Source organism: Oncorhynchus kisutch, linkage group LG14, assembly GCF_002021735.2.
Source record: "Oncorhynchus kisutch isolate 150728-3 linkage group LG14, Okis_V2, whole genome shotgun sequence".
NCBI classification, from domain to species: Eukaryota; Metazoa; Chordata; class Actinopteri; order Salmoniformes; family Salmonidae; genus Oncorhynchus; species Oncorhynchus kisutch.
The window spans coordinates 71,235,512-71,262,955 of record NC_034187.2 but is presented as its reverse complement, the minus strand read 5'-3'; the positions used below and the strand labels follow the sequence as shown (position 1 = coordinate 71,262,955).

The 27,444-nt window shown below is 45.7% G+C and overlaps 1 protein-coding gene across 4 annotated transcripts in view; it reads left to right on the top strand.

Annotated features, from left to right (window-relative positions):
- Window positions 1-4,032: 4,032 nt before the first annotated feature.
- LOC109903401 (catenin (cadherin-associated protein), alpha-like 1) overlaps window positions 4,033-27,444 on the top strand; it is a 149,961-nt gene continuing 126,549 nt past the window's right edge. For 3 of the 4 annotated variants that reach the window (XM_031788881.1, XM_031788879.1, XM_031788880.1), the window contains exon 1: window positions 4,034-4,395. In XM_031788881.1, the coding sequence (XP_031644741.1) occupies window positions 4,300-4,395 (96 nt within the window). In that variant the 5' untranslated portion in view covers window positions 4,034-4,299. Of the gene's footprint in view, window positions 4,396-27,444 lie in introns of all 4 variants that reach the window. The other variant, XM_031788878.1, reaches the window with a different exon arrangement.

Genomic DNA, 27,444 nt, shown 5'->3' with positions numbered 1-27,444 from the left:
TCCCACTGCAAGTCATCCTTTAATCTGCATATCCCAGGGAAATGACTGAGTATGCAGCTTATTCCACGTTTCACTGTGCACAAAATCACCCTCAATTCACGATCTTTACATTCAGCTCAGCAGTTCTGTTCCCAAGAGCCACACGGCCAAGAGGAAAGATACAGAGAGTGAAATAGCAGTCCGTATTTCTGCAGAGTATAAAAACTTCAGAGGCAGCTGTAAGCAAGACAATCACACATTGCCTAGACATGCTAGGACAGTGTGGATATGCTTACACAAAACAAATAGAGTTTTCTGAGTCTGATTGTTTTCCTCAGAAAATATGTCTGACAAACAATAAAAACAGAGCCTCCAGAGTGGCACAGCGGTCTAAGGCACTGCATTGCAGTGCTTGATGCGTCACTACAGACCCAGGTTTGATTCCAGGCTGCGGTCACCGAGAGACCCATGAGGCGGCACACAATTGGCCCAGCGTCGTCCGGGTTAGGGGAGGGTTAGACCCATGAGGCGGCACACAATTGGCCCAGCGTCGTCCGGGTTAGGGGAGGGTTTGGCCATCCGCTGACTTCGGTCGCCAGCTGGACAGTTTTTCCTTTGACATATTGGTGCGGCTGGCTTCCGGGTTACGCGAGCAGTGTGTCAAGAAGCAGTGAGGCTTGGCAGGTTTGTGTTTCGGAGGATGCATGGCTCTCGATCTTTGCCTCTCCCGAGTCCCTTCTATGCAACCCCCCTACGGACAAGACTGTAACTACTAACTGGATATCACAAAAAAGGGGTAAAAGTAAAAAATATATACAGTACTTGTCAAAAGTTTGGACACACCTACTCATTCAAGAGTTATTCTTTATTTTTACTATTTCCTACATTGTAGAATAATAGTGAAGACCTCAAACTATGAAATAACACATATGGAATCATGTAGTAACCACAAAAGTGTTAAACAAATATTATTCAAAGTAGCCTCCCTTTGCCTTGATGACAGCTGGAAATGGAATGCATTTGTAGAATTTCTTTCCTTCTTAATGTTCCTGCCCGACTAGCATCACCACCCTGGATGGTTCCGACCTAGAATATGTGGACGTCTATAAGTACCTAGGTGTCTGGCTAGACTGCAAACTCTCCTTCCAGACTCATATCAAACATCTCCAATCGAAAATCAAATCAAGAGTCGGCTTTCTATTCCGCAACAAAGCCTCCTTCACTCAAGCCGCCAAGCTTACCCTAGTAAAACTGACTATCCTACCGATCCTCGACTTCGGCGATGTCATCTACAAAATGGCTTCCAACACTCTACTCAGCAAACTGGATGCAGTCTATCACAGTGCCATCCGTTTTGTCACTAAAGCACCTTATACTACCCACCACTGCGACTTGTATGCTCTAGTCGGCTGGCCCTCGCTACATATTCGTCGCCAGACCCACTGGCTCCAGGTCATCTACAAGTCTATGCTAGGTAAAGCTCCGCCTTATCTCAGCTCACTGGTCACGATGGCAACACCCATCCGTAGCACGCGCTCCAGCAGGTGTATCTCACTGATCATCCCTAAAGCCAACACCTCATTTGGCCGCCTTTCGTTCCAGTACTCTGCTGCCTGTGACTGGAACGAATTGCAAAAATCGCTGAAGTTGGAGACTTTTATCTCCCTCACCAACTTCAAACATCAGCTATCTGAGCAGCTAACCGATCGCTGCAGCTGTACATAGTCTATTGGTAAATAGCCCACCCTTTTCACCTACCTCATCCCCGTACTGTTTTTATTTATTTACTTTTCTGCTCTTCTGCACACCAATATCTCTACCTGTACATGACCATCTGATCTTTTATCACTCCAGTGTTAATCTGCAAAATTGTAATTATTTGCCTACCTCCTCATGCCTTTTGCACACTTTGTATATAGACCCCCCCTTCGTTTTCTACTGTGTTATTGACTTGTTAATTGTTTACTCCATGTGTAACTCTTTGTTGTATGCTCACACTGCTATGCTTTATCTTGGCCAGGTCGCAGTTGCAAATGAGAACTTGTTCTCAACTAGCCTACCTGGTTAAATAAAGGTGAAATAAAATAAAATAAAAAATTAATGTGTTTGAGCCAATCAGTTGTGTTGTGACAAGGTAAGGGTGGTATACAGAAGATAGCCCTATTTGGTAAAAGACAATGTCCATATTATGGCAAAAACATCTCCTTAGAGCGCTGCTCCCGAGTGGCGCAGTGGTCTAAGGCACTGTTTCTCAGTGACCGAGGCATCACTACAGACCCTGGTTTTATTCCAGGCTGTATCAAAGCCCTCTGTGATTGGAAGTCCCATAGGGTGGCGCACAATTGGCCCAGCGTCATCCGGGTTAGGGTTTGGCCAGGGTAGGCCTTCGTTGTAAATAAGAATTTGTTATCAATGTTCTTAACTAACTTGCCGTGTTAAATAATGGTTAAAAAATAAATAAATAATAAGCAAAGAGAAACTACAGTTCATCAATACTTTAAGAAATGAAGGTCAGTCGATCTGGCAAATTTCAAGAACCTTTAAAGTTTCTTCAAGTGCAGTTGCAAAAACGATCAAGCGCTATGATGAAACTGGCTCTCATGAGGACCGCCACAGGAAAGGAAGACCCAGAGTTACCTCTGCTGCAGAGGATAAGTTCATTACAGTTACCAGCCTCTAATAACAGACACATCTCAACATCAACTTTTAAGAGGAGACTGCGTGATTCAGGCCTTCATGGTTGAATTGCTGCAAAGAAACCACTACTGAAGGACACCAATAATAAGAAGAGACTTGCTTGGGTCAAGAAACATGATAATGGACATTAGACCGGTGGAAATCTGTCCTTTTGTCTGATGAGTCCAATTTTGAGATTTTTGGTTCCAACCACTCCAACTTTGTCTTTGTGAGATGCAGAGTGGGTGAACGGATGATCTCCACATGTGTGGTTCCTACCGTGAAGCATGGAGGAGGAGGTGTGATGGTGTGGGGGTGCTTTGCTGGTGACACTGTCTGCGATTTATTTAGAATTCAAGGCACACTTAACCAGCATGCAGAAGCAATACTCCATCCCATTTGGTTTGTTCTTAGTGGGACTATCATTTGTTTTTCAACAGGACAATGACCCAAAACACACCTCCAGGCTGTGTAAGAGTTATTTGACCAAGGAGAGTGATGGAATGCTGCCTCAGATGACCTGGCCTCCACAATCACCCGACCTCAACCCAATTGAGATGGTTTGGGATGAGTTGGGCCGCAGAGTGAAGGAAAAGCAGCCAACATGTGCTCATCATATGTGGGAACTCCTTCAAGACTGTTTGAAAAGCATTCCTCATTACGCTGGTTGAGAGAATGTCAAAAGAGTGCAAAGCTGTCATCGAGGTTAAGGGTGGCTACTTTGAAGAATCTCAAATATAAAACAGATTTTTATTTGTTTACCACCTTTTTGGTTACTACATGATTCCATATGCGTTATTTCATAGTTTTGATGACTTCACTATTATTCTACAATGTAGAAAATAGTACAAATTAAGAAAAACCCTTGAATGAGTACTTTTTTGTTTTTGTTATACATATAATTTTTTAATTTTTTAAATATACTGTATCAGGCTGCCAATCACCAAAGAGATGGCTAACACACATCAAAGACTCACATTCCTGCAAACACCTTGTTACATACATGTCTTCATTCTTCCAATAAGCTTGAGCAAACGCCTGCTATGAAGTTAACATGTGAATTGAGAAGGTGTAGAGAGAGCTGTCTTCGATGCTTGTCCTGTAAAACTGTCCGGGTGAGAGAGTCGTGGAATATTACATCAACTAGTCAAGGGTTACTACCATGTAAACAAAACACTAGGGTAGGCTAAAGGCTATGCAGACAATAAACCATGTTGTACGAGTTTAAGACAAAATGAAATGAGCTCTGTAAATAAGAGACTATAACGTCCATGTCCCCAGTGTGCTCTCTCTCTCGATCGATCGTTACAACCTTTGTGTGCGTGTATGTGCGTGCCTGTCAGTTCCTACTCGTACGGCTATAGTCCTGGAGAGCCAACCCACTCTCTAGCTAGTTGCTGCAGACTCCTCTGCCTGTCGTAGTTGAGTAAACTACATAGACATTAGCGGGCGCACAGAATGCAGCACAGCCGAACACGAGTGGATTAAAACGGTATGCTTCTTTAGAGTCAGTCAGTCGACCGTTTAACTAGAGGAATAAACCCCAAATACTTTCACACATTACTTTACGCTAATTTACTGAAACGTTAAGCCAGGTAGCGGTAACCCAGTAGTGCATTGTGTAATAAAGAGAGATCGGCTGGAATGGCTTCATCTCCTTGCAGCAGTGTTAACTTTGATTCCGGACTGGAAATCAAAACTCGGTCGGTGGAACAAACACTTATCCCATTGGTCTCGCAGGTGAGTTGTGCGCCAGAACGAAACGAGTGAAACTTTGTTCATGAACATTCTTAAAGGACGAATTGTTATTTTGTTTCATTTACCAAGCTAACGCAGTGTGTTGTGGATTGAAGGAGACTGCATTGCACTTTCCCTCTCAAGTCGTCGATTGTTTAAACTATTCAGACATTTCTGTAAATGTGAAAGTTTGATAGAGGTGATTGAATGGTGCATTGGAATAACTGCGTTGTTCCCGTTTGTTTACGTGGAGGCCGCCGCATGTTCATTTTGTTGAGAAGTTTTGCCCTGACGAAAAAAGATTGCAGTCAGAGTGCAGTATAACGGCAGTACACTGCAGTATAACTGCATTTAGAGTGCAGTATAACTGCATTATGCTGCAAATACTGCGTCCAAAATAACCGTTTTTGTTACTGTAGTAATTTTGCAGTGTAACTGCAGTTAGAGTGTAGTATTCTGTAATTACTGCGTCAATAAACCCACAGTTGACCGCAGTTATTGCACTTTTACAGCTGTTTCAAAACTGCAATCTTTTTTTAAGGGTGGAATTTGTACCCAGTGAAATATCCAACTGCTGTAAAGGCTCCACATTTAAAAAAAAAAATATATGGTCTAATTCTATTGTGAAAGTCTCAAATTATTTAATTGCATAGGGCTCAACTTGGGAAAGAATGTGGGGACATGATCACAAGGAAGTTTCAAAGGGTGGCCTACTAAAGCTACAATGTGTCATTTGCTCATTGATGAACTATTGTGGAAACTGTTTATTTTCAGTACATTTCATGTATCAAATTGTCTGTGAACATTTCTCCTTGTTTCTTCCCCTTCTAATTAGTGCACAACGGGGCTGACCCCAAAATGAGGAGAAAAGTTACAAATAGCCTATATTCTCAGAATTTATGTTAACTTTTCTCCCCTCACTAGATGCAGAGAACATTATGGTGACTAGCCTATAGCCATGCAAGTTTCTCTGAATATCAATAGTTTTACCCAGTTTGCCCCAGCAATCTGACTTCCCTCTAATTACTTTGACATACTTGTTTTGTTTTTCAATCAATAACTCTAATTTGGCATACCAACCATTTAATTGAAATTTTTACCTTTATTTAACTAGGCAAGTCAGTTAAGAACAATTCTTTTTTTCAATGACAGCCTAGGAACAGTGGGTTAACTGCCTGTTCAGGGACAGAACGACAGATTTGTACCTTGTCAGCTCAGGGATTTGAACTTGCAACCTTCCGGTTACTAGTCCAATGCTCTAACCACTAGGCTACCCTGCCGCCCCAAGTCTTAGATTAATAGGGGTTCATCACATAACAAAAAGTACCTGCTCTTCTGCAGTTTAAAATCCTATCCTATTACAGTTCTATAGATTAAGCTATAAGCAATGTATGTCTATTATCCCCATTGAGAAATAGGATTTGTCCAGCTCAGATAAACAACATAATCAGATTTTCACAAATAGCTCCTGTGTCAGCATGTGTAAAACTAACCCATTATGCTCTTGTGTGACCTCTAGGCTGATTTCCAATTCCAGCAAGTCACATGGCCAGCTTGCATTGTATCACATCAATGGGGGGAATGAGAGAGAGAGAATCACATAAATGCTAATGTTTTCTTGTTTAAGAGGTAGTGGCTATTGGAGAAGGTTCAGAGAGACATGTAATATCTACTGGTGTGTCTCTATTCATCTACAGTGGAAAGAGAGAGAGAGTGGGGCACCTCTACAATGAGGGTTTACAGAGTCCCAGACAATACAGTGGTGAGGGGGGTCTCTGTCCAGGACCCTTCCCCCTCAGAGGGGTGTCAAAGCCTGGGTCCTCCCTCTATTGGCACTGGCTCATTTGAAAGATAAGGCCACTAGTGTGGTCCTTGTGGATACCCCTCTCAAGAGGAGAGCTGCATGACGTAGGTCTAGGATACTCTTGTCATTCCAATGCATTCATTTAGCACTGGGATGTGTGCTTTTTAATTCCATGTATCTGAAGTGAAGAAGCAGGTTGTACATGCTTTAGTTTATTGATGAAATGAGCTGTAAAATCAATGTTTCTGCCTTTCTCAAGGAAAGCTGAAAAGGCCTTCTCTAGCTTAACTTTTTCATAGCAACTAATTTGAAAAACTAGCAGTTGTTATTGTGTCATTCATGCACTTTGCACAGCCAACTTACTGAATGTAAGGCTACAGTGCTGCAAAATCAAGCTGTAAGGTCTGTTTCAAGTTTCCTATATTCTCTCCGGTGGTGAGGAAGATCATCGTGTGGGCGTGCTATAATGACATTCACATTCTTGCTGTTTTAGATGTAACAAAAGCGTCAAGGACAAAATGTTTGCTCAACAATGACATTTTCTCTCCCCTTGTAAGAATCCCCATAGCAACCGTTTGCGATGCAGATAATCTCTGCTGAATGTTTTCTCCATATTTGTTGTTGTTGTTAAAGTCATGATGTCATTGGAGATAATCATGCAACCAGACAGTGTTGATGATACAATGTAAATGTAATACACAAGTTTCCCTGCAGTGAGGCTTCTGTTGTGTAGAGGGCAGAAGTAGATTGTGAGGGACTGGCTACATTGTGTGGGTTCTCCTTTGGGAGTGGGGTTGGGGGGTTGGAGAAGGGGGTTCTGGATGATTATCTGACTGCCTGCATTGTGTGGGCTCTCCTTTGGGACTGGGGTGGTTAGAGGGGGGGTTGGTGGATGAAAAGTCTGTGTCACTGAGAAAAGTCCTGGGAAGATTATTCTGGTGCAAATTCCACCCCTGTCTGTACACTGTGACATTGATCTTCTCACAGCCTCTGTTCTGTTATCAGCTCTTCTCCCATCAGCATGTAATCTCTAATAGATGGGAGGGAGATGTACTGCTGGGCTTGCTCACGACCGCACACCTCTACAACCACAGAATGAAATTGAACACTTTTATACACGCTCAGAACAATATAATATAGAACATTGCCATATTGTGTCTCTATGGCTACAATATACTATCTCTATGGTCCCGCACCATGTATGCACACATGTATTACAACAACCTGCCAATCTGTTTGTCTGCCCGCCTGCCTATCTGTTTGTCTACCTGTTTGTCTGCCCATCTGGCTATCTGTTTGTCTGCCGTCTGGCTATCTGTTTGTCTGACCGCCTGGCTATCTGTTTGTCTACCTGTTTGTCTGCCCATCTGGCTATCTGTTTGTCTGCCCGCCTGGCTATCTGTTTGTCTGCCTGTTTGTCTGCCCATCTGGCTACCTGTTTGTCTGCCCATCTGGCTATCTGTTTGTCTGACCGCTTGGCTATCTGTTTGTCTACCTGCCTGCCTGTCTGATTGTCTGCCCGCCTGGCTATCTGTTTGTCTACCTGCCTGTCTGTCCGTCCGTACACCCGTCTTTTTGCACCCTCCGTCACTGTGACCACTCTCAGGATCTGGTCAAAGATTTCTTTAGTCGAGCAGTAGCCACATTTGTTTTTACAAATCATGGTGTACAAGACACCTGATGCCTGTCTGAGTGGACTGATCCATTGTGGAGGCCGTGGGGATGGCACAGTCCATCAGTCTAAAACACGTGCTACTGAAATTGTATATGGTTAAATTATGTAAGAGCAATAGTGTAACACAAATAAAAAATAATATTATTTTACAACAAATGCGCTTTCTCCAGCGTTGGATAGTGGTCGCTGTCCGCGGTTCTGAAACACATCACTGCGCTGTTGAATTGGCGCCTTTTCCTAGACCATGTTGCTATGTGCATAATAGCAAAGTTAACCAGCATACTGTTTTTGAGAACAATGTGGTGGAGGCAGCAGATCTCCTTTTTATTGTTATTATTACTATTATTATTATCATCATCTTTAGTAGGTTTATTATAGCAGCCTTGTATTACCACCATCGAACTGTAAGCCTAAGAGAGCATCCTGTTTATTCTTAATACCGTAACTTACTTATGCCTTTATTTTAATGCTTACAGTATATAGATAGATATATATATATATAGATATATATATATATATATATAGATATATATATATATATATATATATATATAGATATATATATATATATATATATATAGATATATATATATATATATATATATAGATATATATATATATATATAGATATATATATATGAACAAATGAATGATTGATTGATACACATATATATATATATATATATACATGTGTATCAATCAATCATTCATTTGTTCATATATATATATCTATATATATTCCTGCATATATATATATATATCGATATATATATATGTGTATCAATCAATCATTTATTTGTTCATGTCATCACATCAGGGTGGCAGGGTAGCCTAGTGGTTAGAGCATTGGACTAGTAACCGGAAGGTTGCAAGTTCAAATCTGTGAGCTGACAAGGTACAAATCTGTCGTTCTGCCGCTGAACAGGCAGTTAACCCACTGTTCCTAGGCCGCCATTGAAAATAAGAATTTGTTCTTAACTGACTTGCCTAGTTAAAAAAAGGTAAAATAAAAATTCACACATCATACGAGTCATTCATGATGTGTAATGCATTCAAGAATTTTAGTTTGAACATAAAATAAAGAGACCATTGAATAATTAGCGTAAACAATAAATAGGCCTAAACCATTCCATTTCGGAAATTGCATTCAGGAATGCGGCTTTACAAAAAAACAAAAAAACTTTACAACAGACTCTCAGGACCCTTCCCCCTCATTGTTCCAAATGGTCAGAAAAAGTAGATTGTATTCTAACAGAACCTGTTCGTCACACATAGGCCTAATATGCATGCAACACTTGCTCCTTACCTTGCTTTTCTTGAGCTCCAGTATTTTCCACAACTAGTCAAATTTATTCCACATATCTGACTTCCCCTTTACAACCTGAGCAACCAGTAAACATTCCCTTTTCGAGTTTATTTGTCATATCCTCTTCATTGATTTTGCTATCATGTGTTACGATGTACCAATTTATTGGTACATCAATTTATACCAGATTATTATGATATGCTATAGGTAAGGCCCTATTGGTCACGTGCATGTGATGCATACATGTGTCACATAAGGAGAGAACGCATTGAGGGTAGGGCTGGGCGATAAATCAATCTCAATAATTATTGAGGTAATTGCTTCCCTCAATAACAATATAAAAACTTTTAGAATAATTTTAGATTATGTCGAAATAGAATAATTAGGTCCATTTCATCTCTGTGACGCAGCAGGAATGTGCGGAGAAGTGACAATATGCACGTGGAGAGATATACGCCCACTAAAAAACACTATTAACCACAACAACAAAAATAGTGATGTAGGTGAAAACAGTGGCAGTGATAGCCATGGAGAAGGAGCAGCTTCCAACAAAGAAATGATTTATAAAAAGGGTTCAACTGTTTCAGTTATTTGGAAGTGGTTTGGCTTTTTGAAGTCCGACAAAGAGCAAAGCAATGTTCGTTGCAAATTGTGTCGTAGACAGGTGGCTACCAAGTGGTAATACGACAAACCTTTTTCACCATCTGAAGCAAAATCACTCTTTGGAACATGCAGGAAGTTTGAGTTTGTGCCACGGTATTGATAAACGCCCCTCAAACACCAGCCAATATTGGGATGTTCACCCAAAGCAGTCAACACTGACAGCGTTTATTCCATACGAGCAAACATCGAAAAGACACAAAGACATCACAAATGCTATTATGCATTGCATTTCTAAGGACATGCTACCAATTAGCACAGTCAAAAAGGAAGGTTTCAAGAGGTTTCTCAATTTAATTGACCCCTGGTACAGTGCCTTGCGAAAGTATTCGGCCCCCTTGAACTTTGCAACCTTTTGCCACATTTCAGGCTTCAAACATAAAGATATAAAACTGTATTTTCTTGTGAAGAATCAACAACAAGTGGGACACAATCATGAAGTGGAACGACATTTATTGGATATTTCAAACTTTTTTAACAAATCAAAAACTGAAAAATTGGCCGTGCAAAACTATTCAGCCCCCTTAAATTAATACTTTGTAGCGCCACCTTTTGCTGCGATTACAGCTGTAAGTCGCTTGGGGTATGTCTCTATCAGTTTTGCACATCGAGAGACTGAAATCTTTTCCCATTCCTCCTTGCAAAACAGCTCGAGCTCAGTGAGGTTGGATGGAGAGCATTTGTGAACAGCAGTTTACAGTTCTTTCCACAGATTCTCGATTGGATTCAGGTCTGGACTTTGACTTGGCCATTCTAACACCTGGATATGTTTATTTTTTAACCATTACATTGTAGATTTTGCTTTATGTTTTGGATCATTGTCTTGTTGGAAGACAAATCTCCGTCCCAGTCTCAGGTCTTTTGCAGACTGCATCAGGTTTTCTTCCAGAATGGTCCTGTATTTGGCTCCATCCATCTTCCCATCAATTTTAACCATCTTCCCTGTCCCTGCTGAAGAAAAGCAGGCCAAAACCATGATGCTGCCACCACCATGTTTGACAGTGGGGATGGTGTGTTCAGGGTGATGAGCTGTGTTGCTTTTACGCCAAACATAACTTTTTGCATTGTTGCCAAAAAGTTCAATTTTGGTTTAATCTGACCAGAGCACCTTCTTCCACATGTTTGGTGTGTCTCCCAGGTGGCTTGTGGCAAACTTTAAACAACACTTTTTATGGATATCTTTAAGAAATGGCTTTCTTCTTGCCACTCTTCCATTACTGCCAGATTTGTGCAATATACGACTGATTGTTGTCCTATGGACAGAGTCTCCCACCTCAGCTGTAGATCTCTGCAGTTCATCCAGAGTGATCATGGGCCTCTTGGCTGCATCTCTGATCAGTCTTCTCCTTGTATGAGCTGAAAGTTTAGAGGGACGGCCAGGTCTTGGTAGATTTGCAGTGGTCTGATACTCCTTCCATTTCAATATTATCGCTTGCACAGTGCTCCTTGGGATGTTTAAAGCTTGGGAAATCTTTTTGTATCCAAATCCGGCTTTAAACTTCTTCACAACAGTATCTCTGACCTGCCTGGTGTGTTCCTTGTTCTTCATGACGTTCTTCATTTTGCTACTACTAACGATCTGTTGTCAAGTCGCACTTCAGACCCTTATATTAGCCTCACTATCCACTATATTGACAAAGAGTGGAATCTTAGTAATAAATGCCTTCAAACATCATACATTCCCGACGACCACACGGGTGAAGTTATAGCAGAGGGGCTCATTGACACTCTGCCTCCTGGGGACTCAGTCAAGACAGACAGGTCTGCATTACAACGGATAGTGGTGTGAACGTGGTGAAGGCCGCTCAAATCAACAAATGGACCCGACTGCAATGTTTTGGACATCGTCTGCACTTGGCCATTGGTAATTAGCCTTGTCAATTGTGTATATTGAAGTGATTGGTTAGATGAAACTAAATGTGCATTTGTTTTCATCAACTGATTAAGTTAAATATTAGATTTGTACATAACTAAAGGGATTATTGTGATTTTAACTGGAGTGTGTAAGAAAGTGGTATGTGCCTTTTCCTATTTGTGGAAAAAGAAGAGAGACCTGGTACTTCCTCAAGAAGAACACAACCTACCCCAGCGCAAGTTGGTGACAGAGTCGCCTACCAGGTGGGGATCACGTCAAAAGATGGTGCAAAGAGTACTGGAGCAGGAGAAAGCCATTTCACAGGTCTTGTCCAATGACTTGTCAACCTGTCCCTGTCCGAGTCTGTAATACCAACATGTTTTAAGCAGACCACCATAGTCCCCGTGCCCAAGAACACTAAGGTAACCTGCCTAAATGACCCGTAGCACTCACGTCTGTAGCCATGAAGTGCTTTGAAAGGCTGGTTATTTCTCATATTTATTTTATTTTATTTATTTTACCTTTATTTAACCAGGTAGGCAAGTTGAGAACAAGTTCTCATTTACAATTGCGACCTGGCAACACCAATATCAACACCATCATCCCAGAAACCCTAGACCCACTCCAATTTGCATACCGCCCCAACAGATCCACAGATGATGCAATCATTATGCACTCCACACTGCCCCTTCCCACCTGGACAAAAGGAACACCTATGGGAGAATGCTATTCATTGACTATAGCTCAGTGTTTAACCCCATAGTGCCCTCAAAGCTCATCAATAAGCTAAGGACCCTGGGACTAAACACCTCCCTCTGCAACTGGATCCTGGACTTCCTGACGGGTCACACCCAGGTGGTAAGGGTAGGTAACAACGCATCCGCCACGCTGATCCTCAACACAGGGGCTCCTCAGGGGTGTGTGCTCAGTCCCTTCCTGTACTCCCTGTTCACTCATGACTGCACGGCCAGGCATGACTCCAACAACATCATTAAATTTGACACAACAGTGGTAGGCCTGATCACCGACCAATACGAGACAGCCTATAGGGAGGAGGTCATAGACCTGGCCGTGTGGTGCCATGACAACAACTTCTCCCTCAATGTGATCAAGACAAAGGAGATGATTGTGGACTACAGGAAAAAGAGGATGTAGCACGCCCCCATTCTCATCGATGGGGCTGCTTTGGAGCAGATTGAGAGCTTCAAGTTCCTTGGTGTCCACATCACCAACAAACTAACATGGTCCAAGCACATGAAGACAGTCGTAAAGAGGGCACAGCAAAACCTATTCCCCCTCAGGAGACTGAAAAAATTTGTCATGGGTCCTCAGATCTTCTAAAGGTTCTACAGCTGCACCGTCGAGGATCGACGGCACATCACTGGTTGCATCACTGCCTGGTATGGCAACTGTTCGGCCTCTGAACGCAAGGCACTACAGAGGGTTGTGCGAACGGCCCAGTACATCACTGTGGCCAAGATTCCTGCCATCCAGGACCTCTAAGCCAGGCGGTGTCAGAGGAAGGCCCTAAAAATATTCTAAGACTCCAGCCACCCTAGTCATAGACTGTTCTCTCTGCTACCGCACGGCAAGCGATACCGGAGCGCCAAGTCTAGGTCCAAGAGACTTCTAAACAGCTTCTACCCCAAACCATAAGTCTCCTGAACATCTAGTCAAATGGCTACCCAGACTATTTGCAGTCCCCCCCCCCCACCTTCTTTACACTGCTGCTACTCTCTGTTGTCATCTATGAATAGTCTCTTTAATAACTCTACCTACATGTAGGTACTACCTCAACTAACCGGTGCCCCAGCACATTGACTCTGTATTGGTACCCCCATGTATATAGTCTCACTATTGTTATTTTACTGCTGCTCTTTAATTACTTGTTACTTTTATCTCGTATTCTTATCCGTATTTTTTTTAAACTGCATTGTTGGTTAGGGGCTCGTGTCACTGGGCAGCTCTCGGCTGTGCTTCCCCTTGTAGTCTGTAATGGTTTGCAAGCCCTGCCACATCCAACGAACTCAGCTGCTACCTTCAGTCTCCTGATGCTGACAGTGAAACCAATTCACTGGACTGGTGGAAGATCCACCAAAAACACTTTCCCAAAGTCAGCCACCTGGAAAGCGCTACCTGTGCATTCCTGTGACCAGCTCCCTCCCATATTGTGTTTTTAGCACAGGTGGCAACATAGTGGCCTGCCATAGGGTAGCTTTAAATCCAGAGACAGTAGACAGACTTTTATTTCTTGCTTGTAACTTGTAAGACAACAACTACCCCAACTTCAACTGTGATGTGCTATTAGGCTAACAGCTATAATGCATATTGACTTGCACTATTTGTTTTTTTTTATTTTGTATTTCTTGTTCATAACTTGTAAGGGTTTATACCTTTATGAAAAGTGGAGTTAATGTTATTTGTGAGTTCTACATCTGACAATAAATAAGAATCATTAAAGCCTTTGGTTTGTTTAGACAGTCTTGAGTCTGAAGCAGAAATGGCCCTTTGATTAATGTCATGCTAATTATCGGTATCGAATGAAAATGAATATATATATATATATATATATATATATATATATATATATATATATATATATATATATCATGATAATTTATTTGCCATATCGTCCAGCCCTAGTTGAGGGTATAGGGAATGTTTTTCCTAAACAAATGAGAGATTTCGGTAACAAAGCTTTTCAGTCAGAAATGTCTGTAGTTATGTTGCCGCTTCAGCAACACTGACAGCGTGATACACACTGTTGATGCAGGGAAGAGAGAGCGGGTGCTAGTCACAGTCACTCGCTGTCTTTTTTTAAACACTGCGCAGCAAGTCTGAGTCAGGCTCGGCACTCCCTCTTGTCATTTGTGTGTCTTAATTATTTCATCAAACAGTTCGCTTAAAGCATCAGACAAGCTCAGTGCATATAGTTGATTTGATTAAAACACATAGGATGTGTCTATATATGGAAAAATACACGTTTTAAAATTCCGACCAATCAATTGGTCAAAAGAATAGACGACTCTTAGTCGACCAAGATTTTATTTTGTCGGGAACAGCCCTAAATGTGTCTCAACCAGCCCTTTGTGCAGCCTTACCTATGATGTGGTCCACACAGTAGGCTGGTGGGCAATTAGGGATCATCTAGTTCTGCTTTTGTGCTTCCTTTTCACATCCGATTACTGTTTTGAAGCCACGATTAGTCAAATAATACTTCTGGTCTTTGGCTATATAATTGAGGTGTTCATTTCGTTAAAAGTTCCCGTGTAGAGTATAGGTCTGACACGGGGGTCTGTGTCTTAACTGGAAACATGGGTGGAGGTGGTGGTGTTGTCTGGAGGTTTGGGTCTTGTGGGAAGTAAACAAGGCTAATAAATTACACCCGAGTCTTTGATCTCATCTGGGAACATTTAAACGCCTGTGACACCCAAAGCCTTGTTATAACATATTTGTGCTGGCTCTGTTGTTTTTCTGCCAGACTAAGCACCGTTTCTTAAAATATTTTCTCTTATAATTGGGGCTGTGAAATCCTTTCTCTGTCCAAGTTGGTTAAGTTGAGTTGTCATGCTTGCGTAACTTCTGCGCCACTTGCAGTTTTTCTGAACGGTCAAAAGGTCTGAGAAAGGGAGGAGTTTTTTTATTTTGCTCACAGTCTGGAATAAGATCAAATATAATATATGTATTACCATAACAACACCTCAGTGATAGGCTTTCAGTCAATTGTTGACTAGAATCCAACGGGATATACGCTGGTGAAACAGAGTATCAGTGTGGATTCCAGGCTAGTAATGTACCCATCCCAGCAGCGGATTGACATGATAAACACCCAGGTGGAAAAGTAGTTTTTTTATTCCCAGACAGACAGTAGAGGCATTAACCTAGTTTGAGAGCATAACAGATCTGCTTCTTCTAGCCATGACTGTAATGAAGATGAATGACTCCATGGCTTAAAGGCAAGCCACAGAGGATTACCACACCAAACACCTTCTGGGATAGGAGGGAAATGTGTGTGCGTGGTGGTGTGCAGTGTGGTCAAGCGTGTTTGCCTGTGGTAAGCGGTTGTATTCTCTCAGCATGATGTTTGTTTAGCTATAGCTCAACACGGGTGACCAGGGCCATATCTGATCAATTATTTCACAGTCGACTTCAGGCTAACTATGTGAGTTGAGGCCTCTGTTTTTTGGTTTCCTCATCATAGGCTTCTGTGTGAGGCCAAAGCCAACTCTGCTCTGCTCAGCACTGTGGAGAATGATGCAGTCAGCCAGTGTGCATCACACACCATGAACCATGAGGCACAGAACAGGCAGAGCAAATGGTCTGGTGTAAGATAACATCAGATCAGCTATACAAACACATGCGCTAGCCTGGGGCTGACTCGTTGTTGTGTGAATGAACTTTTTAAACAATACTGCCTTACTGCTCTTTAATTATTTGTTACTTAACTTTTTTTATTTTGAGGTATTTCCCTTAAAACTGCACTGTTGGTTAAGGGCTTGTAAGTAATAATTTCACTGTTGTATGCGGCGCATGTCTCTTCCCCTCTTGCCTTATTCTGTCTCTTCCCCTCTTCTGTCTCTTCCCCTCTTCCGTCTCTTTCCCTTCTGTCTCTTCCCCTCTTCTCTCTTCCCCTCTTCCGTCTCTTTCCCTTCTGTCTCTTCCCCTCTTCTGTCTCTTCCCCTCTACCGTCTCTTCCCCTCTTGCACTATTTGTCCCTTCCCCTCTTCTGTCTCTTCCCCTCTACCGTCTCTTCCCCTCTTGCACTATTTGTCCCTTCCCCTCTTCTGTCTCTTCCCCTCTTCTGTCTCTTCCCCTCTACCGTCTCTTCCCCTCTTGCACTATTTGTCCCTTTCCCTCTTCTGTCTCTTCCCCTCTTCTGTCTCTTCCCCTCTACCATCTCTTCCCCTCTTGCACTATTTGTCCCTTCCCCTCTTCTGTCTCTTCCCCTCTTCTGTCTCTTCCCCTCTACCGTCTCTTCCCCTCTTGCACTATTTGTCCCTTCCCCTCTTCTGTCTCTTCCCCTCTTCTGTCTCTTCCCCTCTTCTGTCTCTTCCCCTCTACCGTCTCTTCCCCTCTTGCACTATTTGTCCCTTCCCCTCTTCTGTCTCTTCCCCTCTTCTGTCTCTTCCCCTCTTCTGTCTCTTCCCCTCTTCTGTCTCTTCCCCTCTTCTGTCTCTTCCCCTCTACCGTCTCTTCCCCTCTTATCTCTTCCCCTCTTCTGTCTCTTCCCCTCTTCCGTCTCTTTCCCTTCTGTCTCTTCCCCTCTTCTGTCTCTTCCCCTCTTCCATCTCTTTCCCTTCTGTCTCTTCCCCACTACCGTCTCTTCCCCTCTTGCACTATTTGTCTCTTCCCCTCTTCTGTCTCTTCCCCTCTTCTGTCTCTTCCCCTCTTCTGTCTCTTCCCCTCTACCGTCTCTTCCCCTCTTATCTCTTCCCCTCTTCTGTCTCTTCCCCTCTTCCGTCTCTTTCCCTTCTGTCTCTTCCCCTCTTCTGTCTCTTCCCCTCTTCCGTCTCTTTCCCTTCTGTCTCTTCCCCACTACCGTCTCTTCCCCTCTTGCACTATTTGTCTCTTCCCCTCTTCTGTCTCTTCCCCTCTACCGTCTCTTCCCCTCTTGCACTATTTGTCCCTTCCCCTCTTCTGTCTCTTCCCCTCTTCTGTCTCTTCCCCTCTTCTGTCCCTTCCCCTCTTCTGTCTCTTCCCCTCTTCTGTCTCTTCCCCTCTTCTGTCTCTTGCCCTCTTCCGTCTCTTGCCCTCTTCCGTCTCTTGCCCTCTTCCGTCTCTTGCCCTCTTCCGTCTCTTCCCCTCTTATCTCTTCCCCTCTTCTGTCTCTTCCCCTCTTCCGTCTCTTTCCCTTCTGTCTCTTCCCCTCTACCGTCTATTCCCCTCTTGCACTATTTGTCCCTTCCCCTCTTCTGTCTCTTCCCCTCTTCTGTCTCTTCCCCTCTACCGTCTCTTCCCCTCTTGCACTATTTGTCCCTTCCCCTCTTCTGTCTCTTCCCCTCTACCGTCTCTTCCCCTCTTGCACTATTTGTCCCTTCCCCTCTTCTGTCTCTTCCCCTCTACCGTCTCTTCCCCTCTTGCACTATTTGTCCCTTCCCCTCTTCTGTCTCTTCCCCTCTTCTGTCTCTTCCCCTCTTCTGTCTCTTCCCCTCTACCGTCTCTTCCCCTCTTGCACTATTTGTCCCTTCCCCTCTTCTGTCTCTTCCCCTCTTCTGTCTCTTCCCCTCTTCTGTCTCTTCCCCTCTACCGTCTCTTCCCCTCTTATCTCTTTCCCTTCTGTCTCTTCCCCTCTTCCGTCTCTTTCCCTTCTGTCTCTTCCCCACTACCGTCTCTTCCCCTCTTGCACTATTTGTCCCTTCCCCTCTTCTGTCTCTTCCCCTCTTCTGTCTCTTCCCCTCTACCGTCTCTTCCCCTCTTGCACTATTTGTCTCTTCCCCTCTTCTGTCTCTTCCCCTCTTCTGTCTCTTCCCCTCTTCTGTCTCTTCCCCTCTTCTGTCTCTTCCCCTCTTCTGTCTCTTCCCCTCTACCGTCTATTCCCCTCTTGCACTATTTGTCCCTTCCCCTCTTCTGTCTCTTCCCCTCTTCCGTTTATTCTGTCTCTTTCCCTCTTCAATCTCTTTCCCTTTTCCGTCTCTTTCCCTTTTCTCCTTTTCCGTCTCTTGCCCTCTTCCGTCTCTTCCCCTCTTGCCCTCTTCCGTCTCTTCCCCTCTTCCCCTCTTGCCCTCTTCCGTCTCTTGCCCTCTTCCGTCTCTTGCCCTCTTCCGTCTCTTGCCCTCTTCCGTCTCTTGCCCTCTTCCGTCTCTTGCCCTCTTCCGTCTCTTGCCCTCTTCCGTCTCTTCCCCTCTTTTGTCCCTTCCCCTCTTCTGTCTCTTCCCCTCTTCTGTCTCTTCCCCTCTACCGTCTCTTCCCCTCTTGCACTATTTGTCCCTTCCCCTCTTCTGTCTCTTCCCCTCTTCTGTCTCTTCCCCTCTTCTGTCTCTTCCCCTCTACCGTCTCTTCCCCTCTTGCACTATTTGTCCCTTCCCCTCTTCTGTCTCTTCCCCTCTTCTGTCTCTTCCCCTCTTCTGTCCCTTCCCCTCTTCTGTCTCTTCCCCTCTTCTGTCTCTTCCCCTCTTCTGTCTCTTGCCCTCTTCCGTCTCTTGCCCTCTTCCGTCTCTTGCCCTCTTCCGTCTCTTGCCCTCTTCCGTCTCTTCCCCTCTTATCTCTTCCCCTCTTCTGTCTCTTCCCCTCTTCCGTCTCTTTCCCTTCTGTCTCTTCCCCTCTACCGTCTATTCCCCTCTTGCACTATTTGTCCCTTCCCCTCTTCTGTCTCTTCCCCTCTTCTGTCTCTTCCCCTCTACCGTCTCTTCCCCTCTTGCACTATTTGTCCCTTCCCCTCTTCTGTCTCTTCCCCTCTACCGTCTCTTCCCCTCTTGCACTATTTGTCCCTTCCCCTCTTCTGTCTCTTCCCCTCTACCGTCTCTTCCCCTCTTGCACTATTTGTCCCTTCCCCTCTTCTGTCTCTTCCCCTCTTCTGTCTCTTCCCCTCTTCTGTCTCTTCCCCTCTACCGTCTCTTCCCCTCTTGCACTATTTGTCCCTTCCCCTCTTCTGTCTCTTCCCCTCTTCTGTCTCTTCCCCTCTTCTGTCTCTTCCCCTCTACCGTCTCTTCCCCTCTTATCTCTTTCCCTTCTGTCTCTTCCCCTCTTCCGTCTCTTTCCCTTCTGTCTCTTCCCCACTACCGTCTCTTCCCCTCTTGCACTATTTGTCCCTTCCCCTCTTCTGTCTCTTCCCCTCTTCTGTCTCTTCCCCTCTACCGTCTCTTCCCCTCTTGCACTATTTGTCTCTTCCCCTCTTCTGTCTCTTCCCCTCTTCTGTCTCTTCCCCTCTTCTGTCTCTTCCCCTCTTCTGTCTCTTCCCCTCTTCTGTCTCTTCCCCTCTACCGTCTATTCCCCTCTTGCACTATTTGTCCCTTCCCCTCTTCTGTCTCTTCCCCTCTTCCGTTTATTCTGTCTCTTTCCCTCTTCAATCTCTTTCCCTTTTCCGTCTCTTTCCCTTTTCTCCTTTTCCGTCTCTTGCCCTCTTCCGTCTCTTCCCCTCTTGCCCTCTTCCGTCTCTTCCCCTCTTCCCCTCTTGCCCTCTTCCGTCTCTTGCCCTCTTCCGTCTCTTGCCCTCTTCCGTCTCTTGCCCTCTTCCGTCTCTTGCCCTCTTCCGTCTCTTGCCCTCTTCCGTCTCTTGCCCTCTTCCGTCTCTTCCCCTCTTTTGTCCCTTCCCCTCTTCTGTCTCTTCCCCTCTTCTGTCTCTTCCCCTCTACCGTCTCTTCCCCTCTTGCACTATTTGTCCCTTCCCCTCTTCTGTCTCTTCCCCTCTTCTGTCTCTTCCCCTCTTCTGTCTCTTCCCCTCTTCTGTCTCTTCCCCTCTTGCACTATTTGTCCCTTCCCCTCTTCTGTCTCTTCCCCTCTACCGTCTATTCCCCTCTTGCACTATTTGTCCCTTCCCCTCTTCTGTCTCTTCCCCTCTACCGTCTCTTCCCCTCTTATCTCTTCCCCTCTTCTGTCTCTTCCCCTCTTCCGTCTCTTTCCCTTCTGTCTCTTCCCCTCTTCTGTCTCTTCCCCTCTTCCATCTCTTTCCCTTCTGTCTCTTCCCCACTACCGTCTCTTCCCCTCTTGCACTATTTGTCTCTTCCCCTCTTCTGTCTCTTCCCCTCTTCTGTCTCTTCCCCTCTTCTGTCTCTTCCCCTCTACCGTCTCTTCCCCTCTTATCTCTTCCCCTCTTCTGTCTCTTCCCCTCTTCCGTCTCTTTCCCTTCTGTCTCTTCCCCTCTTCTGTCTCTTCCCCTCTTCCGTCTCTTTCCCTTCTGTCTCTTCCCCACTACCGTCTCTTCCCCTCTTGCACTATTTGTCTCTTCCCCTCTTCTGTCTCTTCCCCTCTACCGTCTCTTCCCCTCTTGCACTATTTGTCCCTTCCCCTCTTCTGTCTCTTCCCCTCTTCTGTCTCTTCCCCTCTTCTGTCCCTTCCCCTCTTCTGTCTCTTCCCCTCTTCTGTCTCTTCCCCTCTTCTGTCTCTTGCCCTCTTCCGTCTCTTGCCCTCTTCCGTCTCTTGCCCTCTTCCGTCTCTTGCCCTCTTCTGTCTCTTCCCCTCTTATCTCTTCCCCTCTTCTGTCTCTTCCCCTCTTCCGTCTCTTTCCCTTCTGTCTCTTCCCCTCTACCGTCTATTCCCCTCTTGCACTATTTGTCCCTTCCCCTCTTCTGTCTCTTCCCCTCTTCTGTCTCTTCCCCTCTACCGTCTCTTCCCCTCTTGCACTATTTGTCCCTTCCCCTCTTCTGTCTCTTCCCCTCTTCTGTCTCTTCCCCTCTTCTGTCTCTTCCCCTCTTCTGTCTCTTCCCCTCTACCGTCTCTTCCCCTCTTGCACTATTTGTCCCTTCCCCTCTTCTGTCTCTTCCCCTCTTCTGTCTCTTCCCCTCTTCTGTCTCTTCCCCTCTACCGTCTCTTCCCCTCTTATCTCTTTCCCTTCTGTCTCTTCCCCTCTTCCGTCTCTTTCCCTTCTGTCTCTTCCCCTCTTCTGTCTCTTCCCCTCTTCCGTCTCTTTCCCTTCTGTCTCTTCCCCACTACCGTCTCTTCCCCTCTTGCACTATTTGTCCCTTCCCCTCTTCTGTCTCTTCCCCTCTTCTGTCTCTTCCCCTCTACCGTCTCTTCCCCTCTTGCACTATTTGTCTCTTCCCTCTTCTGTCTCTTCCCCTCTTCTGTCTCTTCCCCTCTTCTGTCTCTTCCCCTCTTCTGTCTCTTCCCCTCTTGCACTATTTGTCCCTTCCCCTCTTCTGTCTCTTCCCCTCTACCGTCTATTCCCCTCTTGCACTATTTGTCCCTTCCCCTCTTCTGTCTCTTCCCCTCTTCTGTCTCTTCCCCTCTACCGTCTCTTCCCCTCTTGCACTATTTGTCCCTTCCCCTCTTCTGTCTCTTCCCCTCTTCTGTCTCTTCCCCTCTACCGTCTCTTCCCCTCTTGCACTATTTGTCCCTTCCCCTCTTCTGTCTCTTCCCCTCTTCTGTCTCTTCCCCTCTTCTGTCTCTTCCCCTCTACCGTCTCTTCCCCCCTAGCACTATTTGTCCCTTCCCCTCTTCTGTCTCTTCCCCTCTTCTGTCTCTTCCCCTCTTCTGTCTCTTCCCCTCTACCGTCTCTTCCCCTCTTATCTCTTCCCCTCTTCTGTCTCTTCCCCTCTTCCGTCTCTTTCCCTTCTGTCTCTTCCCCTCTTCTGTCTCTTCCCCTCTTCCGTCTCTTTCCCTTCTGTCTCTTCCCCACTACCGTCTCTTCCCCTCTTGCACTATTTGTCCCTTCCCCTCTTCTGTCTCTTCCCCTCTTCTGTCTCTTCCCCTCTACCGTCTCTTCCCCTCTTGCACTATTTGTCTCTTCCCCTCTTCTGTCTCTTCCCCTCTTCTGTCTCTTCCCCTCTTCTGTCTCTTCCCCTCTTCTGTCTCTTCCCCTCTTCTGTCTCTTCCCCTCTACCGTCTATTCCCCTCTTGCACTATTTGTCCCTTCCCTTCTTCTGTCTCTTCCCCTCTTCCGTTTATTCTGTCTCTTTCCCTCTTCAATCTCTTTCCCTTTTCCGTCTCTTTCCCTTTTCTCCTTTTCCGTCTCTTGCCCTCTTCCGTCTCTTCCCCTCTTGCCCTCTTCCGTCTCTTCCCCTCTTCCCCTCTTGCCCTCTTCCGTCTCTTGCCCTCTTCCGTCTCTTGCCCTCTTCCGTCTCTTGCCCTCTTCCGTCTCTTGCCCTCTTCCGTCTCTTGCCCTCTTCTGTCTCTTGCCCTCTTCCGTCTCTTGCCCTCTTCCGTCTCTTGCCCTCTTCCGTCTCTTGCCCTCTTCCGTCTCTTGCCCTCTTCCGTCTCTTGCCCTCTTCCGTCTCTTGCCCTCTTCTGTCTCTTGCCCTCTTCTGTCTCTTCCCCTCTTCTGTCTCTTCCCCTCTACCGTCTCTTCCCCTCTTGCACTATTTGTCCCTTCCCCTCTTCTGTCTCTTCCCCTCTTCTGTCTCTTCCCCTCTACCGTCTCTTCCCCTCTTGCACTATTTGTCCCTTCCCCTCTTCTGTCTCTTCCCCTCTTCTGTCTCTTCCCCTCTACCGTCTCTTCCCCTCTTGCACTATTTGTCCCTTCCCCTCTTCTGTCTCTTCCCCTCTTCTGTCTCTTCCCCTCTACCGTCTCTTCCCCTCTTCTGTCTCTTCCCCTCTTCTGTCTCTTCCCCTCTACCGTCTCTTTCCCTTCTGTCTCTTCCCCTCTTCTGTCTCTTCCCCTCTTCCGTCTCTTTCCCTTCTGTCTCTTCCCCACTACCGTCTCTTCCCCTCTTGCACTATTTGTCCCTTCCCCTCTTCTGTCTCTTCCCCTCTTCTGTCTCTTCCCCTCTACCGTCTCTTCCCCTCTTGCACTATTTGTCTCTTCCCCTCTTCTGTCTCTTCCCCTCTTCTGTCTCTTCCCCTCTTCTGTCTCTTCCCCTCTTCTGTCTCTTCCCCTTTTCTGTCTCTTCCCCTCTTCTGTCTCTTCCCCTCTTCTGTCTCTTCCCCTCTTCTGTCTCTTCCCCTCTTCTGTCTCTTCCCCTCTTCTGTCTCTTCCCCTCTACCGTCTATTCCCCTCTTCCGTTTATTCTGTCTCTTTCCCTCTTCAATCTCTTTCCCTTTTCCTTCTCTTTCCCTTTTCTCCTTTTCCGTCTCTTGCCCTCTTCCGTCTCTTCCCCTCTTGCCCTCTTCCGTCTCTTCCCCTCTTCCCCTCTTGCCCTCTTCCGTCTCTTGCCCTCTTCCGTCTCTTGCCCTCTTCCGTCTCTTGCCCTCTTCCGTCTCTTGCCCTCTTCCGTCTCTTGCCCTCTTCCGTCTCTTGCCCTCTTCCGTCTCTTGCCCTCTTCCGTCTCTTGCCCTCTTCCGTCTCTTGCCCTCTTCCGTCTCTTGCCCTCTTCTGTCTCTTCCCCTCTTCTGTCTCTTCCCCTCTACCGTCTCTTCCCCTCTACCGTCTCTTCCCCTCTTGCACTATTTGTCCCTTCCCCTCTTCTGTCTCTTCCCCTCTTCTGTCTCTTCCCCTCTACCGTCTCTTCCCCTCTTCTGTCTCTTCCCCTCTTCTGTCTCTTCCCCTCTTCTGTCTCTTCCCCTCTTCTGTCTCTTCCCCTCTTCTGTCTCTTCCCCTCTTCTGTCTCTTCCCTTCTTCTGTCTCTTCCCCTCTTCCGTTTATTCTGTCTCTTTCCCTCTTCAATCTCTTTCCCTTTTCTGTCTCTTTCCCTCTTCTCCTTTTCCGTCTCTTCCGTCTCTTGCCCTCTTCCGTCTCTTCCCCTCTTGCCCTCTTCCGTCTCTTGCCCTCTTCCGTCTCTTGCCCTCTTCCGTCTCTTGCCCTCTTCCGTCTCTTGCCCTCTTCCGTCTCTTGCCCTCTTCCGTCTCTTGCCCTCTCCCGTCTCTTCCCCTCTTCCGTCTCTTCCCCTCTTCCGTCTCTTCCCCTATTCCGTCTCTTCCCCTCTTCCGTCTCTTCCCCTCTTGCCCTATTCCGTCTCTTCCCCTCTTGCACTATTCCATCTCTTCTAGAGGTCAACCGAATTATTCCGAAACACCGATTTGGCCGATCTTTATTTAAAATTTAAAAAAATGAATTTGAGCCTTTATTTAACTGGGCAAGTCAGTTAAGAACACATTCTTATTTTCAATGACAGCCTAGGAACGGTGGGTTCGGGGATTCAATCTTGCAACCTTCCGGTTACTAGTCCAATGCTCTAACCACCTGCCTTACATTGCACTCCACGAGGAGCCTGCCTGTTACACGAATGCAGTAAGAAGCCAAGGTAAGTTGCTAGCTAGCATTAAACTTATCTTATAAAAAAACTATAAATCAATCAATCATAATCACTAGTTATAACTACACATGGTTGATGATATTACTAGTTTATCTAGAGTGTCCTGCGTTGCATATAATCGATGCGGTGCACATTCGCGAAAAAGGACTGTCGTTCCTCCAACGTGTACCTAACCATAAACATCAAAGCCTTTCTTAAAATCAATACACAAGTATATATTTTTAAACCTGCATATTTAGTTAATATTGCCTGCTAACATTTAATTTATTTTAACTAGGAAAATTGTGTCACTTCTCTTGCAACAGAGTCAGGCTATATGCAGCAGTTTTGGGCCGCCTGGCTCATTGCGACAGCCAACTTCTCCAAACAGGGGATGATTTAACAAAAGCGCATTTGTGAAAAAAGCACAATCGTTGCACAACTGTGCCTAACCATAAACATCAATGCCTTTCTTAAAATCAATACACAGAAGTATATATTTTTAAACCTGCATATTTAGCTAAAAGAAATCCAGGTTAGCAGGCAATATTAACCAGGTGAAATTGTGTCACTTCTCTTGCACGCAGAGTCAGGGTATATGCAACAGTTTGGGCAGCCTGGCTCATTGCGAACTAATTTGCCGTAATTATGACATAGCATTGAAGGTTGTGCAATATAACAAGAATATTTAGACTTAGGGATGCCACCCGTTAGATAAAATACAGAACGGTTCCGTATTTCACTGAAATAATACACTTTTTGTTTTTTCGAAATGATAGTTTCCGGATTCGGCCATATTAATTAATGACCAAAGGCTCGTATTTCTGTGTGTTATATTATAATAAAGTAACATAAGCATTCATCGAAACAGCACTTTAGTGCGTTTTGTCAGCAGCTCTTCGCAAGCACAGCGCTGTTTATGACTTCAAGCCTATCAGCCTAATGGCTAACCGATGTCTAACCGATGTGAAATGGCTAGCTAGTTAGTGGGGTGCGCGCTAATAGCGTTTCAAACATTACTCGCTCTGAGACTTGGAGTAGTTGTTCCCCTTTCTCTTTATGGGTAACGCTGCTTCGAGTGTGGCTGTTGTCGATGTGTTCCTGGTTCGAGCCCAGGTAGGGGCGAGGAGAGAGACAGAAGCTATACTGTTACACTGGCAATACTATAGTGCCTATATGAACATCCAATAGTCAAAGGTGTATGAAAAACAAATGGTAAAGAGAGAAATAGTCCTATAAATACTATATTAACTACAACCTAAAACCTCTTATTTTGGAATATTGAAGTCTCATGTTAAAAGGAACCACCAACTTTCATATGTTCTCATGTTCTGAGCAAGGAACTCAAACGTTAGCTTTTTTTACATGGCACATATTGCACTTTTACTTTCTTCTCCAACACTTTGTTTTTGCATTATTTAAACCAAATTTAACATGTTTCATTATTTATTTGAGGCTAAATAGATTTTTATTGATTATATTAAGTTAAAATAAGTGTTCATTCAGTATTGTTGTAATTGTCATTATTACAAATAAATAAACAAAAATCATCCGATTTAATCGGTATCGTTTTTTTTGTGGTCCTCCAATAATCGGTATCTGCGTTGAAAAATCATAATCAGTCGACCTCTAGTCTCTTCCCCTCTTCCCTCTCTGGCTATCAAGTGAGCCATTACCACTCCATGTCTTTTTAAGAGGCGATAATAGGGTGTCCATCAGTTGTTCTCAGGTCTGGATCTGGACTTCTCCTCTGCTAATATACTGCATGATAAGAGTCCGACACAGAGTCCAACACCAGAGATCTGGGGAGGAGAGGAATGGGGGATGGAGTGCAGCCCATCCATCCACAGCTTGTCTGTGTGTTTCTGTGTGTGTGTGCGAGTGTGTGTGGTGCCATTTCACCCTCCTCCTTCTCATTGGTTTTAGAGATAAGAGGAGAAAGAGTCATTACCCAGAAGGGATCTCTCACCTGAGAGAATGGGGAGGTAAGTGGAGTGTCTCTCACCCTCACTGGTGGTTATCTATTGGCCAGTGGTGGCTGATAGCCAGACTCATTATCTGGAGTGGAGCTAACTGAATGCCTGCTGCCTCAGACTGCGAGATGAGAGGAGACCCAAGCCAGGGAGAGGAGACCCAAGCCAGGGAGAGGAGACCCAAGCCAGGGAGAGGAGTGCCCAAGCCAGGGAGAGGAGTGCCCAAGCCAGGGAGAGGAGTGCCCAAGCCAGGGAGAGGAGACCCAAGCCAGGGAGAGGAGACCCAAGCCAGGGAGAGGAGACCCAAGCCAGGGAGAGGAGACCCAAGCCAGGGGGAGGCTTGGAGAGGAGACCCAAGCCAGGGAGAGGAGACCCAAGCCAGGGAGAGGAGACCCAAGCCAGGGAGAGGAGACCCAAGCCAGGGAGAGGAGACCCAAGCCAGGGAGAGGAGACCCAAGCCAGGGAGAGGAGACCCAAGCCAGGGAGAGGAGACCCAAGCCAGGGGGAGGCTTGGAGAGGAGACCCAAGCCAGGGAGAGGAGACCCAAGCCAGGGAGAGGAGACCCAAGCCAGGGAGAGGAGACCCAAGCCAGAGAGAGGAGACCCAAGCCAGGGAGAGGAGACCCAAGCCAGGGAGAGGAGACCCAAGCCAGGGAGAGGAGACCCAAGCCAGGGAGAGGAGACCCAAGCCAGGGAGAGGAGACCCAAGCCAGAGAGAAAAGACCCAAGCCAGGGAGAGGAGACCCAAGCCAGGGAGAGGAGACCCAAGCCAGGGAGAGGAGACCCAAGCCAGGGAGAGGAGACTCAAGTCAGAGAGAGAAGACCCAAGCCAGGGAGAGGAGACCCAAGTCAGGGAGAGGAGACCCAAGCCAGGGAGGGGAGACACAAGTCAGGGAGAGGAGACCCAAGCCAGGGAGGGGAGACACAAGCCTGGGGGCCTGGGCCAGTTTTCACAAAAAGTCTCAGAGTAGGAGTGCTGACCTAGGGTCAATTTTCCCTTTTAGGTGTTAATGAAT